Genomic DNA, 13,997 nt, shown 5'->3' with positions numbered 1-13,997 from the left:
CTAGACTTCATCAAATGTGATGCACCAGTGCCCACAACAGCACTTCACTTTCTTGGGATATTGACCATACATATATCAAAACACAATTAGGTTTGTACTTATACTCTAGGCTTCACACAAATGCTCCCTGTATTCATATGCCAGGGTTCACCCCTATACATTGATATGCTAACAACCCTCCTTGTCCTCACATGCTAGGCCTCACCCTTCAAAATCACCCATTAATTGGTTTTTGCTGTCCAAACCCCAGATCCTTTAGCTAGTTCCCCCAGGCCCCCCTCCCTCCAAATTACCTAGGCCCCAAACCAAGACCCAGATTAAGATAGTCGAGTGGGGTTCCAAAATTTAATAATCCCAACATGGCTTTACACTCCGATCCATTCTCAGCACAACTCCATGTGATCCCTCCCCTAATCCTCACTAGGATGAAGAAGACCTATAGCTACTATCACTCACTGAGTCAGTGTCCTGGCATTCAGTGGCTGCAGGACCCAATCTAACCCATCAGTGACGTCCATACAATCACCAGAAGCTGTTCCTCTTCACCACGTGAATGGCCTCAGAGACCCATCTATCTCTTATTTTAACTCCAGCTCCATTATCGAATCCGACACCTGCATCTGAACCACACTGACACTTCTACCTCATCACAGCCGTCCACGTGTCGAAACCCAGTACACCGGATGACCTAGTTACCGTTGGCTCAAAACCCTATTGAGTAGTGAGCACAATGGGAAGAAACTCTTCCCTAGATTCTGTGGCTAGTGACGGTGAAGCTGAACTCAACTCACCTGGTATTCTGGCACTGCTATTTGCTCAGTAATAAAGCTTCACAATTTCCAACGCACAATTAAAAAAGTGGGATTTTTTTAAATTTTCACTGTTACTGCCATGTGTTGGTGCTTCATGGTTCAGTCATATATGTTGCTTTTCAAGTATTATAATGGTCTGGAGTGGATCTGGAGCTCATTTTCTAGTTCTGCAAGTCTCTAAATTCCATGTGTGTGTGTGTTTGTGTGTGAGTGAGAGAGAGAGAGAGAGAGAGAGAGAGAGGTATATTATTCTCTGTGAACAAGGTTTCCACTGCAAAAACCATCTGTCATTTTGACTCATCTCTCTGCTGCTCTTCATCAGTCTCATTTCTCTATTCTACTCCAGCTGGGTCATCTGCATTTAAAAGCTTTTTTGACTTGGGTTTTGGATGCTTTCATATTTTGGGTGCTCAAAGGTTTAATCTTGTACTTTCTTGAAGATTAGAGCTTTGAGCTTTGGAGATTAGTTAAGTAGGAGACTTGGGGTACTAATTAGCATTGTGGATAAACCCCACCTGGGTCCCTCAGATATTATAACTTCTTTGGTATTTGATGGGTGTAGTTAATTTCTTTTACATGTAACAATTTTGTCCATGTATTTTGGGGTCTCTGTTTAGTGGGTAAGGGAAAATTATTAGGTGTCTCTCATAGTCTCATGTGCTGAAGAAAACTGTCTATTTTTAGCATGGGCAGTTGTCAAGCTATTGTATACAGGAGCTTTTTTTTGTTGGGGAATTAATGGGACTTGTTTTGTCACCCAGATCTGCTTAGAGATTTGAAGATAGGATTTTGGACCATATTGGTCAGCAAAAAATTAAGGAGGGTGTGTGAGGTTTGTTTGAGCAACTATGAGATCCATAGAGGATAAGGAGATTTCTGGAGGCAATGCTATAAGTTTTGAGTTTCACAATAAACAGAATGGAGGAGGAGCTAACCGCACAAGTGGCAACACTACTTCTTCCCATCATCATAGAACAGCTTTGGGAAAGTTACCAACACCATCAAAATGGGATGATGCACAGAAATGGCTAGTGGGGTTGTCAAGAGGAGTAGACAAAACGCAGTCCAAGACCAAACCCAGAAACTCAAATGCAGATGACTTGAGGCTCATAGCTCCTGTGCCGCAGAAGGAGCAGGACTACTCGAGCGGAGACGAGGATGGAGAAGACGATAGACACGGAAAAGAAGCAAATGGGTGTTCTGGAACTGCAGTGGCAAATCATTACGATGTGGAGACGAAGAAAGTGGACTGTGATGACTCGGTTTGGAGGAGCAACAAGCCTATGGAGAACCCAACTTCAGCTGCTGCCATGAGATCCATATGTTTGAGGGACATGGGAACTGAGATGACCCCAATTGCAAGCCAAGAGCCTTCGAGAACCGGCACGCCTATCCGGGCCACAACTCCGGCTGCAAGGAGCCCGATATCTTCGGGATCCTCGACTCCGGTCAGGGCATGTCAGCATGGGATGCAAGCTAGCCAGCAGGGGTATCAAGGGTCTGGTGATAATGGTAGAAGTACTCATGAGGGCATTCCTTGTGGGAGAGGGAGTGGCGGAAGCAATAAAAGGTATGTGGAGGAATCAAATGTGTGCAAGAATAGTATGCCTGAGAATCAGAGTTCAGATCAAGCTAGGAAGCCAAATCCTCTAGAAACTAGAGCAATGGCTTGGGATGAGGCAGAACGCGCTAAATACATGGCAAGGTGAGTTACTGATATACTCATTTCTCTCTGCTTGCAATTAATTATGTGTGGAGTACTCATGGAGTCATTTTTACTCAAATGTTGGGATTAATTGAGGGCAGGGATCAGTTAATAGCGGGATAGTTAATAAGTACTTTGTATTGTGTATGTAGGTACAAGCGTGAAGAGGTAAAGATACAAGCCTGGGAAAACCATGAGAAGAGGAAAGCTGAGATGGAAATGAGAAAAATGGAGGTACTCATTCTTCAGATTCTGTTTTCTTTGGTTATATATTGATGAAAGATAGAAGCTACACTTCAGATTTTCTTTTGCTTTTTTCTTTTTGTGCGGAAAATTTCCATCTGCTTTGCTTGCTTGGATCGTAGACTGATATTGTGAGACCTCTTTGGTTACTTTGTTTTGCTGCACATGTATGTTGGTACCTGGTAGCAGCAGCTAATTAAGCAGTTAAAGCTTCTTCATAGAGCATAAAGCAGCATAAGCTCAGATTTCTTTTCATGAAAGAAGTATAACACAGATCTAACTATCTAAGTCACTGTCAGTCTGTCCTTGATTTCACAATCAGATTTGTGCACTATTTAAATTGTTTTTCATCGTGTGTAACAAAAAAAGAACTAGTATCTCGTGAATTTTTTTTCTTTTGAGTGCATCATCATGCACAACTTCATGGAATCAAAGTAAAGATCTCGAACGAACCCTTTTTTTCATTACCTTGAAAGTAGGAGTCCATAAGAATGGTACAGTAAAGCTAACTGTATACTGCAAACTAAGGCCTCTACCCAAATTACCAAAAAGCAATCCGGTCTGGTTTACTGGTTCTGAGATGAATATGTAATATACATGTGGAATCCATTGCAGCTTTCTGACTCGATCTTTTTTTGTTATGCTTCTAGGTGAAGGCTGAAAGAATGAAATCTCGGGCACAAGAAAAGTTAACAAATAAACTTGCTGCAACGAGAAGAATAGCCGAAGAAAAGAGGGCTAATGCAGAGGCCAAACTCAATGAAAAAGCTTTGAAGACGTCGGAAAAGGCAGATTACATAAGGAGGACTGGTCATTTGCCCTCTTCATTCTCTTGCAAGTTGCCTTCTCTTTGCTGGTAGGCTTGGTAGCTATCTGTAATTCTGTAGTACATGTAACATCTCCTAGTTTTTTTTTTTTTCCCTCTCCTTCTTTTCCTGCCAATTATTAATATGCAAGTGAATATGTGTATCCACTGTGGAGTTTATTATCATATTTGTTAACTGTTTCACCAATACCTCTTCGTTTGTTTCTTAAAGAGCTTCACTTCTTACCATGGATCAAAGTCTTCAAATAATTTGTATTTGTCAATGCCACTCTTTATTCTATGAAACGAGGAGTCCTCCTTAACACCATTATTGTGGTATCGACTTTGTTATTTGGAGCAATCGCACCTCCATGGATGAGTGTAGTTAGTGGAATTGGAATTGGAATTGGATGGACAGATGAACTCTAACTGTGAGGATATTTCAATTCTGTTATATGAACTCTGACATTTTGTTATTTGAGTGAGGTTTAAAGCTAAAACGTCACAATTTAGTCTTACTTTTAACTTTTTATGTTGGTTAAGGGCAAAAGTATATGTACTTGGTATAAAACATGAAATATGTTTAGAAAGTGAACACAATAGTCATGTTTCACACGTGTTACTATTTAAGTCCTTACAAACCATCAAAGGAGAAAAATTATACTAAATCTCTCATAATTTATTCACATTCTTTCGGAAACAATTTTTAGATTCACCCCTAGGGTGAATGAGTAAATTTACCCTCTATTGCGATTAACTCATAATAACTTTATAATTTTCTAATCCAACCATTCATGTTGTATAACGTAATATAAATATTAGCTCTGTAAAAAAATCAATCAAATTGAAGACCTTTTAGTTATTCATTTCTATGAAATACATGGACGGTTCATCATATTAGTAGTAAGTGTTGTTAGAACCATCAATTTATTTGATTCAATTAGATAATTAAACGATTTCCGATTCGATTGATTTTTTACAGAGATGATCTTTACAGGATAATTTAAGATATGAACCGTTGGATTATAAATTTATTAAGTAAAACTATGTTAATCGACAACAGAGGTGAATATGCTCATTCACCCCTAGGGGTGAATCTAAGAATTGTTCTTCCAGACAATATCTTGAGCTAATCGATTTATAACTTTATAATAATAGAGAAAATTTCACAAATGATTACTCAACTATGACTCGTTCGACACTTTGGTCACTGAAGTTTCAAATATATCACTTTGGTCACTCAACTATTACACTGTCAATCACTTAAGTCAAGTCATCCAAAGAGTATTTTTTATAATTTTTTTATGAAAAAAATTAACAAAGTGACTTAAGTGATTGACAGTGTAATAGTTGAGTGACCAAAGTGATATATTTGAAACTTCAGTGACCAAAATGTCGAATAAGTCATAATTAAGTGACAATTTGTGAAATTCTCCGATAATAATATATACACAATTAAATATTATTAGACATTAGACGTTCACGTAATCACAATTTTAAATTTTCATTAGATTGGCTCGGAAAAAAAAAAAAAAAAAAAAATCTCTAAAAAAGATATATATATAAAGGAAAAACAGGGAGGGGAAAATTCGGTCGAACCGAAAAAGGCCCAATCTGATCTGAAAGCCGCACAATCTTTGTCTCGCCGTTATGCAGTCTACCCATCAATCTCTTTCAACTCTAGATTAATTTCCAGCTTTTCTTTTCGCTCGCTGCTTCAATTTCTAGGGTTTCTGATTCACACATGATCGAGGCTTCGTCGAACAACTAATTGTTAGTCTTTACTCTGCTTTATTATTATTCGCGTATTGATTTTTTAGGATCTGACCCCGTTTCAATTTCCTCAAAGTTGGTGACTTTTTGAATTGGGGGGAATTGGAGAGCCTGACTTGATTTTGGGGGTTTAGGGTTAGGGTTTTTTTTGCGGTTTTAATTGGATTGGGCTAAAGGGTTCCCCTATTCATTCCTTCCGCTGTGGTTTTCTGGCTCTTGGGTATATATATGGCGGCTGGAAGACATGGGGGTTATCGCGAAAACGAGTTCAGGGAGCGAGAGTCCAGTTTCGAATTGCCGCGGAGGGATTTAGCTTCTGCTAAGGAGGACTTGGAGCGGATGAGGAATGGGAATCGTGATGTTCACAAGGGCCGCGTTCGGGATTTGAGAGATAGAATCAGGGCTAGGTCCAAGGAGAGGGCAGTGGCTAATGGTGGATACCGTTCCTCTTCGAGTAGGAGTGATTCCGGCAGCAGTGGCGGTGGTGGGCTAGTAGCCGGTCGCGGGCCTAAGCCTTGTGGGTTTTCTGCCAAGGCATTGGATAGGGAACCTGGTGAATTGTCAAGTGAGAGCGGGTCTGATGATGCTATTGAATCCGGGTCGCAGGGCAGAGATGTAGAGGTTATGAAGGTAGTGGAGAATGGAAGTCAGACTCCGAAGGAGAGGAAAAGGAAGTTTTCGCCTATTGTGTGGGATAGAGATGATAAAGAAGGGAGTAATTCATCCAAGACTAGGATTACAACAGTGCCAACAGCTCCTCCTCCTCCTCCACCCCCACTGGCTAGGGTGTCTCGTCAGTCTCCTAATGTTACTTCAGATAGCAGGTTACAAATATCTTCAGCCAAAATTGATGAAACTGACAATTTACAACCTTCCTCCCCGGTTAAGTCTCCTGTGGCACCTGAGACTGTTAGCAATGGTGTATATGAGTCTCCGGTAGAGTTGTCTTCACCAGATCAGCATTTAGGGAATGTTCGTGAAGCAGAGCAGCTAGAAGAAGAAGATTATGTTCCAACCCGAAATATATCCTCTTCAAGATGGGCAGCAGGAAATAATTCTCCTGGTGATAAAGGTGGAATTTCAGAAAACGAGGAAATTCCTAAAAGGAGGAGGAAAATGCCTGGTTTAGGATCAGTGGAAAACAGAGTACGCAACAGCTCACTGACTCCGGAGCTAGGGGAGCTTAAGAAAGATGGGTCTGAACGAGGTAGGGCGAGATCATCCGAGTCTGATGAACGAGATGCCCTTGGAAGGTCGAGTGGGGATGACTATCCTGATAATGACTCAGAGAGGGATGACTACATGGATGTTGACAAGGATAATGGTAATAATGCTAGTGTTAGTCGTTATGATACTAGTTCAGAGGATGAGCATGATTCTCCTGAGACACCAGAGCCTGCAGCTCCTCCACAAAGAAGTGTAAACATGCTTCAGGGTTGTAGAAGTGTTGATGAGTTCGAGAGACTAAACAAGATAGATGAGGGCACTTATGGTGTTGTATATCGGGCCCAAGATAAGAAAACTGGTGAAATTGTGGCATTGAAGAAGGTAAAGATGGAGAAGGAAAGAGAAGGTTTTCCATTAACTTCTCTGAGGGAAATAAACATTCTCCTTTCTTTTCATCATCCATCAATTGTCGATGTTAAGGAAGTAGTGGTGGGCAGTAACCTTGATAGCATTTTTATGGTGATGGAATACATGGAGCATGATCTTAAGGCACTCATGGAGACAATGAAGCAGCCATTTAGTCCGAGTGAAGTCAAATGCCTTATGCTCCAGCTGTTGGAAGGTGTCAAATATCTTCATGATAATTGGGTGCTTCATCGGGATTTGAAGACATCTAACCTGCTTTTGAATAATCGGGGTGAGTTGAAGATCTGTGACTTTGGGTTGGCTCGTCAATATGGAAGTCCTTTGAAACCGTATACTCATTTGGTGGTTACTCTTTGGTACAGGTAAGCCGCAATTGCCCTTCTGGTCTGCTTTAAACGAGTTATTAGTTTCAAAATTGATTTTTCAGTTTCACCTGTAGTTAAGTGGATTTCCTTTTGCTATTAGTTGATTCCTTTTTTCTTATCAAGTTACTTGAATTTCCATTAAGTTAGAATTTTTGTTTTTGGGCTAGAAAAGGAATTTTTGGATCTTTATATGCTCATCTGCAACTTGTTGTCTGTGAATGATGCATAATGGAATGTAAGCATTTAGCAAGCATCTAAGGAATAGTTTGTTAGTTATGGTAGTCTCATCTGAAATTTGAAGGTTGTTATCTGTGTTTCCATCTCAATGTATGCTGATCATGCTGATCATGCCGTCTTTAATTTGATATAGACTAGTCAAACTCTAATTGTTCATCTGTCTTTCACCTTTGTAATCTATGTTTCATTCGATAAATAAGCTTTGCCATCTGCACTTTCATGTGTCTGTTATAGATATATGAAAGAACGTATATATTTTGGCAAAAGATTGGTTCATTAATATTTTCTCAATGCAGGGCGCCGGAACTTCTGTTGGGAGCAAGAGAATATTCAACGGCAATCGATATGTGGTCACTAGGTTGTATCATGGCTGAGCTGTTATCAAAGGAGCCGCTTTTTAACGGGAAAACGGAATTTGAACAACTTGACAAAGTGAGTTATCACTTGATCTGCTCAATGTTGGTTATACTCTTTCACTTACTTGTGAAGTTATTTAATTTTGTTAATGATAACTACAGATTTTTAAGATACTTGGCACACCAAATGAGACTATTTGGCCTGGGTTTTCCAAGCTTCCTGGAGTAAAGGTCAACTTTGTTAAGCATCAGTAAGTACCAAATTTTTGCAAACTAATTCAATCTTTGTTTCGATAACATGTTGTTCTTATTCTTGCCGCTGTTTTCCCAGGCTTCCAGCTTTGGGTGATTCTGACCTGGCTATCTGGCCTCCATTGGTGATGCTTTCAGTTATCAAGGTTTTGACTTATGTTAACTACTGACCTGTTTGTTTCAGGTATAACCTTTTGCGCAAGAAGTTCCCAGCTACTTCGTTTACTGGATCTCCAGTTCTTACTGAAGCTGGATTTGATTTGTTGAATAAGCTTCTAACTTATGACCCTGAGAAGGTAAGTTTATATTTAGTCTTGTCTATTGGAATGCTGGAATTGTTGGTGTAGTTACTTACTATGGTCCACAATATTTTATTCAGAGAATTTCTGTTGATGCTGCTCTGAATCATGAGTGGTTTCGCGAAGTCCCTCTTCCCAAGACAAAAGATTTCATGCCCACATTTCCTGCCCAACATGCTCAAGACAGGTATCTCAATACCTACAGTGCTTAAAGTAGATCCACCAGTTGTATAGCTTATGATTCCATTTTCCTACTATCAACTTATTTCTCTTTTAATAGGCGCTCACGGAGAATGTTGAAGAGTCCAGATCCCTTGGAAGAGCAACGGAGAAAGGAGTTGCAAGGGGGTATAGGAACTGGGGGTGTGTTTGGCTAGGATAAATCAGATCAGTGGCCTTGATACATTAATGGATTTAATGGGCATGGCTGAGGTGAGAGACATGCATTGAACGGAAGTTGCAACATTCTATGTCAGGACGGTCATTTCTGCTCTTTTTTAGCAGGCAGTTACTCATGATTTGGCTGGGAGATGTGTATTTTTTTTTTTGCCTCCTGTCAACCAGATTTGTTGCAGGTTAATAATTTGTTCTTCATCTTTGATCATCTTTTAGAAATGCATATATGACACTGCTTTCTTTCCTAGTTGTGGCATGATTGTGTTGTCTTTTAAGAGAATCAGTTTCAAAACTTGTGTATGTAACATACTTTCATTGGTACATTGTAAACAGTTCTCTATTGGTTTCGAATAGCACTATCTGTTATACTAGACCTATTTAATGTTCACATTGTGTTTGCAAGAGACGGTTGGTGTGAAGTGGAAGGGAGTGCTTTGCTTTTCCTTGACGAAGAATATTGACAGTTAAGCATGTTATTTTGAAGGTAATGTGTTGATTTGATATCTGTGGAATGTTTGGGGGATGGAGATAGTTTAATGCGTGATGGCATATTTTTATTCTTACATTGTGTAGTTACACTGATAGAATGTGTTGTAAGCTTAATTATACCTATATCGCACCTTGCACATGAAATAGTTCATTCATATGTTTAAAAGATTTAGTACAGTATAGTGCAAATTTTTATCTGCTCAGTAGCAGTACTTGGATGTCAAATTTCCACTCAATAGCAAAAGGGGAAGATAGAAAAGAAACCAATAATCGGATGTGGTTTGCTTGATGTATTTTAATTTTCTTCGAGTCGCTAGCCTATATTGGTTTATGTTGTTAAAAATTACTTTGAAGTAAGCCATCCTGCTGCTTGCTGCTAAGGATCAATTTAATTTCAGTTTATGTGAATGTGAATGTGCTTATAGTGGTTCAAAGAGCACATATAAAGTTATCAGATATACCCTGCTGCTTTAATGTTCAATCTTATTACTACATTATTCAGTATTTAATTAGGTCTGATTAATTTTTTTTTTTGAGAAAGGTTTGGATTGGAACTTTCTTTGAGGAATAAATAGTAGAGAACTGGCGGGAATGTTGATGCACATGACTGTATTCTTGATAATATCATAGCTTTTTGATAAACATAGAGAGCTGTAACCTTTGCCATTCTCTATCATCTGGGGTGTTAGCCATCAAGTTTTTCAGATTTGATGTTCTTTGATTACTTAAAGAGGGGGTAATTCATCTTTTTGCAAACTTTGAATAGTGAATTGTCTTATTAACTAAAGGAAACCAAAATTTTCTCTATTTTTGGTTACTTCTGTACCTATGGCAATCTAATCTTCATTACTTCAGTGGCCATGTCAGCTTTATTAAGGGATTATTTGTGTTTACACTTTTTATACTGACGAAATTAGATGATTGACCTCCCATTTTGTGCTGTTTGAAGAATCCATGTTTTTGTTGTCTTTTGATTTTTTTTGTATGACATGTATCTACCGTATGTCACTGCAGTATCAAAGCAAGCAGGTTGAGGAGGTTTCCTGCACTTGCAGGAACTTATAGAACTTCAATTAGTTGTTCCACAGGCTCACTAGAGGTACTATGCAAATCTTGGTTTGTTTAGATTTTGGTCTTATCTTCTCGGGGTCTTTTGGTTTTTTGAAGTGAATGATTCCTGAGTGTATTTGGTTTTTGTTATTTTTTCCAGAAGAATTTTAAGAAATACGCTAAAAGGCAAAAAGATTCCGGTCTCTGTTCCTGGACACTTCGCATTCTTAACATTGACAAAATGTCAGGTGCAAAATTGTGGCCTTTTTTATTGCGCTACTATTTTGTTTGTATAAATGGAATGAAATTTATTCTAGTTAAAACTGAAGGCCTAGGTGTTTGAATGCAAAGTGATACTAGTGATGCACATAGTGGTAACTTCCGTATATTCGTCTTCTGCCATTCACTCATAACTGAGGATCTGGAGGGCTGGACGCTACTTCTACATTGAGTATTGCCTCTATGTCACTTGGGGATAGGTAATTAGGAGAGTTAAGAATTTGCCTTGAAAATTGTTAGAATTGGGTTGATTAGTTCCACTTTCATCGCATAATTAAAACCACATAGAGTAATCCTTATATTACAGCTGTCAAATATATGGAATTGTCTAAAGGGGCATTTCTGTCAACTTCAGTGCCCTTTGATATTGAACTAGCAAACTCCTCTTGAGGCATGGAGGGGAAGGGTATTTTGAATGACTCCATAGTGTGTGTTTCTGAACTTTGTTCAGTTGGAACTTAAACTTCGTTTTTTGACAGTGTGCAGTTTTACCAATAAGGATTTATGTTAATTGAAAACTGATCAGTGGAAAAGTTGGGATTTTGATTGTTAATGTGGTCAAGTATAGAGATGACGGTTCATTGTGGTTTATAACATATATACTATGGTTTTTTGAGTTGTGTCTATTTGATGTTACGATATGGTGGCAATTTTAATGACACTTTTAGAACTATTGTACGAACCTTATTAGGAAGTTATAGAGACGGGAAAGATAATTGTAGGGTATAATAGTGTGGTTTCTTTTATTTCAACATTTCTGAGCCTTTTTTTGTTTTTTGTTTTTTCATGATAATTGATGTTACACTAGTGTGGTCTTGTTTGGCTTAACTTGTCCGTTGGCATTTGTCTGTATGTTTTATTGTTTTAAGATAGGAAGAACAGAAGTGTTTAAGCTGTTCAGTCCTTGCTGCCAGTTTTAGTCAATTGAGTCGAAATAATGGTGGAGGCAGCTGACAGCCCGACACAATGGACTTTGTTCCCTCCCCCTGTTTGGTTCTTTTGATTGTCTATTTTTCAAAGCTACAACTTATGTTTACCTTATTACTACTGTTTTGGTTCAAGTAATTTGTGACGTTGTAGCTCATAAATCCTGGAATATATGTTTCTCATTCAATACTCTCAAGGCATTTAAAAAATAATAATTTCATTTCATTTTTCTTATAATCTTGCTTCCAATTTCACCCTGTCTTGGTCCTGCTCGTGTCTTTTATTTGTACATGTTCTATTATTTTTTTTCATGCAACTTCCAAAAGCAGTGTCACTCGTTTTGCTGTCAGAAAGTGAACATAAAATGTTGGATCCCATGGATGTTCGAAAGTGAATATAAAATGTTAAGATCCCATGGATATTCAATGCAATTACTGATGTGCTCTGTCATGTTTGTATTAACTTAGAATTATAGTTTCTTTTGTTGAATGCATGTGCGGCATTCTTCCATTTTGGTATCTGGTTATTATTACGCACTTACGCATAATGGAACAATTTGAAGTTTTTGCAACCCAGTCACTACCTCGTAAGTCTAGGTCAAGAGAGATATACGAAACGCTCGTGCTTGTATTGTAAGTTGTTATTGGCCCATTCCATTTTGGTGGTCGGTTTTTAGTGCTATTCTTTGCAGTCCTACGATGCAAGCTTCTTGTTAGCATGTCTTATTTGTGAAACTGTACCTGATATTGGAACTGATCAGGTTAAAAAATGTTCATCCAGACATTGGTGGAAAACGCTCAATTGTGCAAGTTCTGATGCCTATGAGCCTTCAAGTGCATTGCGGTACACAAATCTTGGTGTTAATTAGAATTCTGAGCCTTTTCATCCAACTCTTGGTGAATGTAAATTTATGCAAAAACTTTGGTGGGTGCAATTGCATTGCCAATTCCTTTACTTAGCTAAAAGGGAATATTCTCAAATTGAATAGATCCTGATTCGTTTTACTCGCCAATAGCTAAAATCGAATTTGGTTGTGTGATTGCAGCAAGAATCGTCTCTGCAAACTCAATTTGTAGGGATTACTGGATTAGTGACCCAATTTCCATACCTCTCGACTCATCCCTTTTCGATTCTTCAATAAATGTAAATGTAAACACGGTCAACAAGAAAATTTGTGTGCTTTGTGCAAGCTCGGAAAAAAGAAAAGAAAAGAAGAAGCCAAAATTAACAAAGCAAAACCTTAAACTCTTAAGTGGTCAAATACCATTTCCTATAAAGTTAATTTAACGTAAGATATATTTAATGGTTGTAATATATTCTTTTTGTTTTTTTGAAAAACATTTATTAATTTTTTTTTTACAAAAGCATTTATTAATTGGTTAATATTATACCATACAACTAATACAAAAATGAAAATTATAATTATTTAATTTTTTTTTTGAAAATTATTATTATTATTATTATTATTATTATTTATAAGTGCACACGTTAGCATTTCAGAAGCTTTTTTTTGGTGGGGGGGGGGGGGGGGGGGGGGGGGGTTGGTGCCGGGACCAGACCAGGGCCACCTCCGGCCCCTATGAAGTTCCGGCAGTGGGTGCTGGTAGCGACTTATTGGTTGTTCATGACTTGCGGAGTGGTTTTGAAGCTGTGGATGGTTCGCCATGGTTATGGTAGAGGCTAACAAGGTTTCCATATGTTGGTTGCGCTTGGGATCACTACTTTTGGATTTAGTCTTACGTTATATTTGGGCTAGGCCTAAAATTATTTATTTTCATTTTCATTTGGTCAAAATGGATGAGAAATTTGCTAACATTTTCTTTTTGGGAAAATGATCATTTACTAAATTTTGAGATTAATTAACCCCACTTATCCAAACACTCTAAGAGATTGCCCACTTACCCAATATTTAATATATATTTTTTCCTAATACCCAATTAAGTATTTTTTATTCCTTTTTATTTATTTTTGGGACAATTTTGCCCTCTCCTTCTTTATCACTTAGAGAGAGAAGTCATCGGAGACCTTGCCGAACTCCTGCGACCGGTCACCGGAATCTCGAATCCGGCTACCGGATTGGTGACGGGATTCCGGCGTCTGATTTTATTGCCCCCTAATAATACCCAATAATCATATTATTGCCCCCCAATACTTATATTATTGCCCCCAATAATCATATTATTACCCTCCAATAATCATATTATTGCCCTCCATTGAATTGCATAAACTCTCAAAACCAAAATGAATACACTACATGCACAATTGATCAATTTATTATTTATATGTTCAATTCTACATGTTCACTTTTTGTTTCCTTCCCCATTCTTGAAGCTCACAGTTCCCAAGAAAAATAATAATTGGGCCACCCAGAAAATGGTCTGGGTACCCACTGGAGTGTGAGACCGGCTCTGGGCAC

General features: G+C 38.3%; 2 protein-coding genes across 13 annotated transcripts; both read left to right on the top strand.

Moving 5' to 3' along the window:
* The first annotated feature begins 751 nt into the window (after positions 1–751).
* Positions 752–3,773, top strand: LOC112196626. The gene is made up of 3 exons (XM_024337027.2): positions 752–2,517; positions 2,670–2,751; positions 3,411–3,773. The coding sequence occupies exons 1-3, from the start codon at positions 1,661–1,663 to the stop codon at positions 3,618–3,620; spliced, it is 1,149 nt and encodes a 382-aa protein (XP_024192795.1). The 5' UTR covers positions 752–1,660; the 3' UTR covers positions 3,621–3,773.
* Positions 3,774–5,154: 1,381 nt separating this feature from the next.
* LOC112196732 (cyclin-dependent kinase G-2) lies at positions 5,155–12,585 on the top strand. 12 transcript variants are annotated; one of them, XR_005809193.1, is made up of 10 exons: positions 5,155–7,293; positions 7,830–7,965; positions 8,052–8,140; positions 8,326–8,437; positions 8,521–8,627; positions 8,721–9,015; positions 9,170–9,320; positions 10,340–10,424; positions 10,539–10,623; positions 12,362–12,585. XR_005809193.1 is itself a non-coding variant. In XM_024337138.2 (6 exons), the coding sequence occupies exons 1-6, from the start codon at positions 5,567–5,569 to the stop codon at positions 8,815–8,817; spliced, it is 2,268 nt and encodes a 755-aa protein (XP_024192906.1). In that variant the 5' UTR covers positions 5,155–5,566; the 3' UTR covers positions 8,818–9,222. The 12 variants fall into 12 exon arrangements, 1 of the variants encoding a protein (XP_024192906.1); XR_005809191.1 differs by having other exon boundaries at positions 12,342–12,585; XR_005809188.1 differs by having other exon boundaries at positions 10,536–10,623; positions 12,362–12,561.
* The last annotated feature ends 1,412 nt before the right edge of the window (positions 12,586–13,997 follow it).

This window comes from Rosa chinensis, chromosome 4 (assembly GCF_002994745.2).
Source record: "Rosa chinensis cultivar Old Blush chromosome 4, RchiOBHm-V2, whole genome shotgun sequence".
In the NCBI taxonomy this organism is placed as follows: Eukaryota; Viridiplantae; Streptophyta; class Magnoliopsida; order Rosales; family Rosaceae; genus Rosa; species Rosa chinensis.
The sequence above is the reverse complement of the archived record's forward strand: the minus strand, read 5'-3'. Positions and strand labels throughout refer to the sequence as shown.

Bases quoted from the DNA above. Each gene is read 5' to 3' on its own strand.
- LOC112196626 (XM_024337027.2), top strand. From the start codon at position 1,661: ATGAGATCCATAGAGGATAAGGAGATTTCTGGAGGCAATGCTATAAGT. The intron at 2,518-2,669 runs GTGAGTTACTGA...TTGTGTATGTAG, and splicing joins CGCGCTAAATACATGGCAAG to GTACAAGCGTGAAGAGGTAA. The intron at 2,752-3,410 runs GTACTCATTCTT...TTATGCTTCTAG, and splicing joins TGGAAATGAGAAAAATGGAG to GTGAAGGCTGAAAGAATGAA.
- LOC112196732 (XM_024337138.2), top strand. From the start codon at position 5,567: ATGGCGGCTGGAAGACATGGGGGTTATCGCGAAAACGAGTTCAGGGAG. The intron at 7,294-7,829 runs GTAAGCCGCAAT...TTCTCAATGCAG, and splicing joins GTGGTTACTCTTTGGTACAG to GGCGCCGGAACTTCTGTTGG. The intron at 8,438-8,520 runs GTAAGTTTATAT...TATTTTATTCAG, and splicing joins TAACTTATGACCCTGAGAAG to AGAATTTCTGTTGATGCTGC.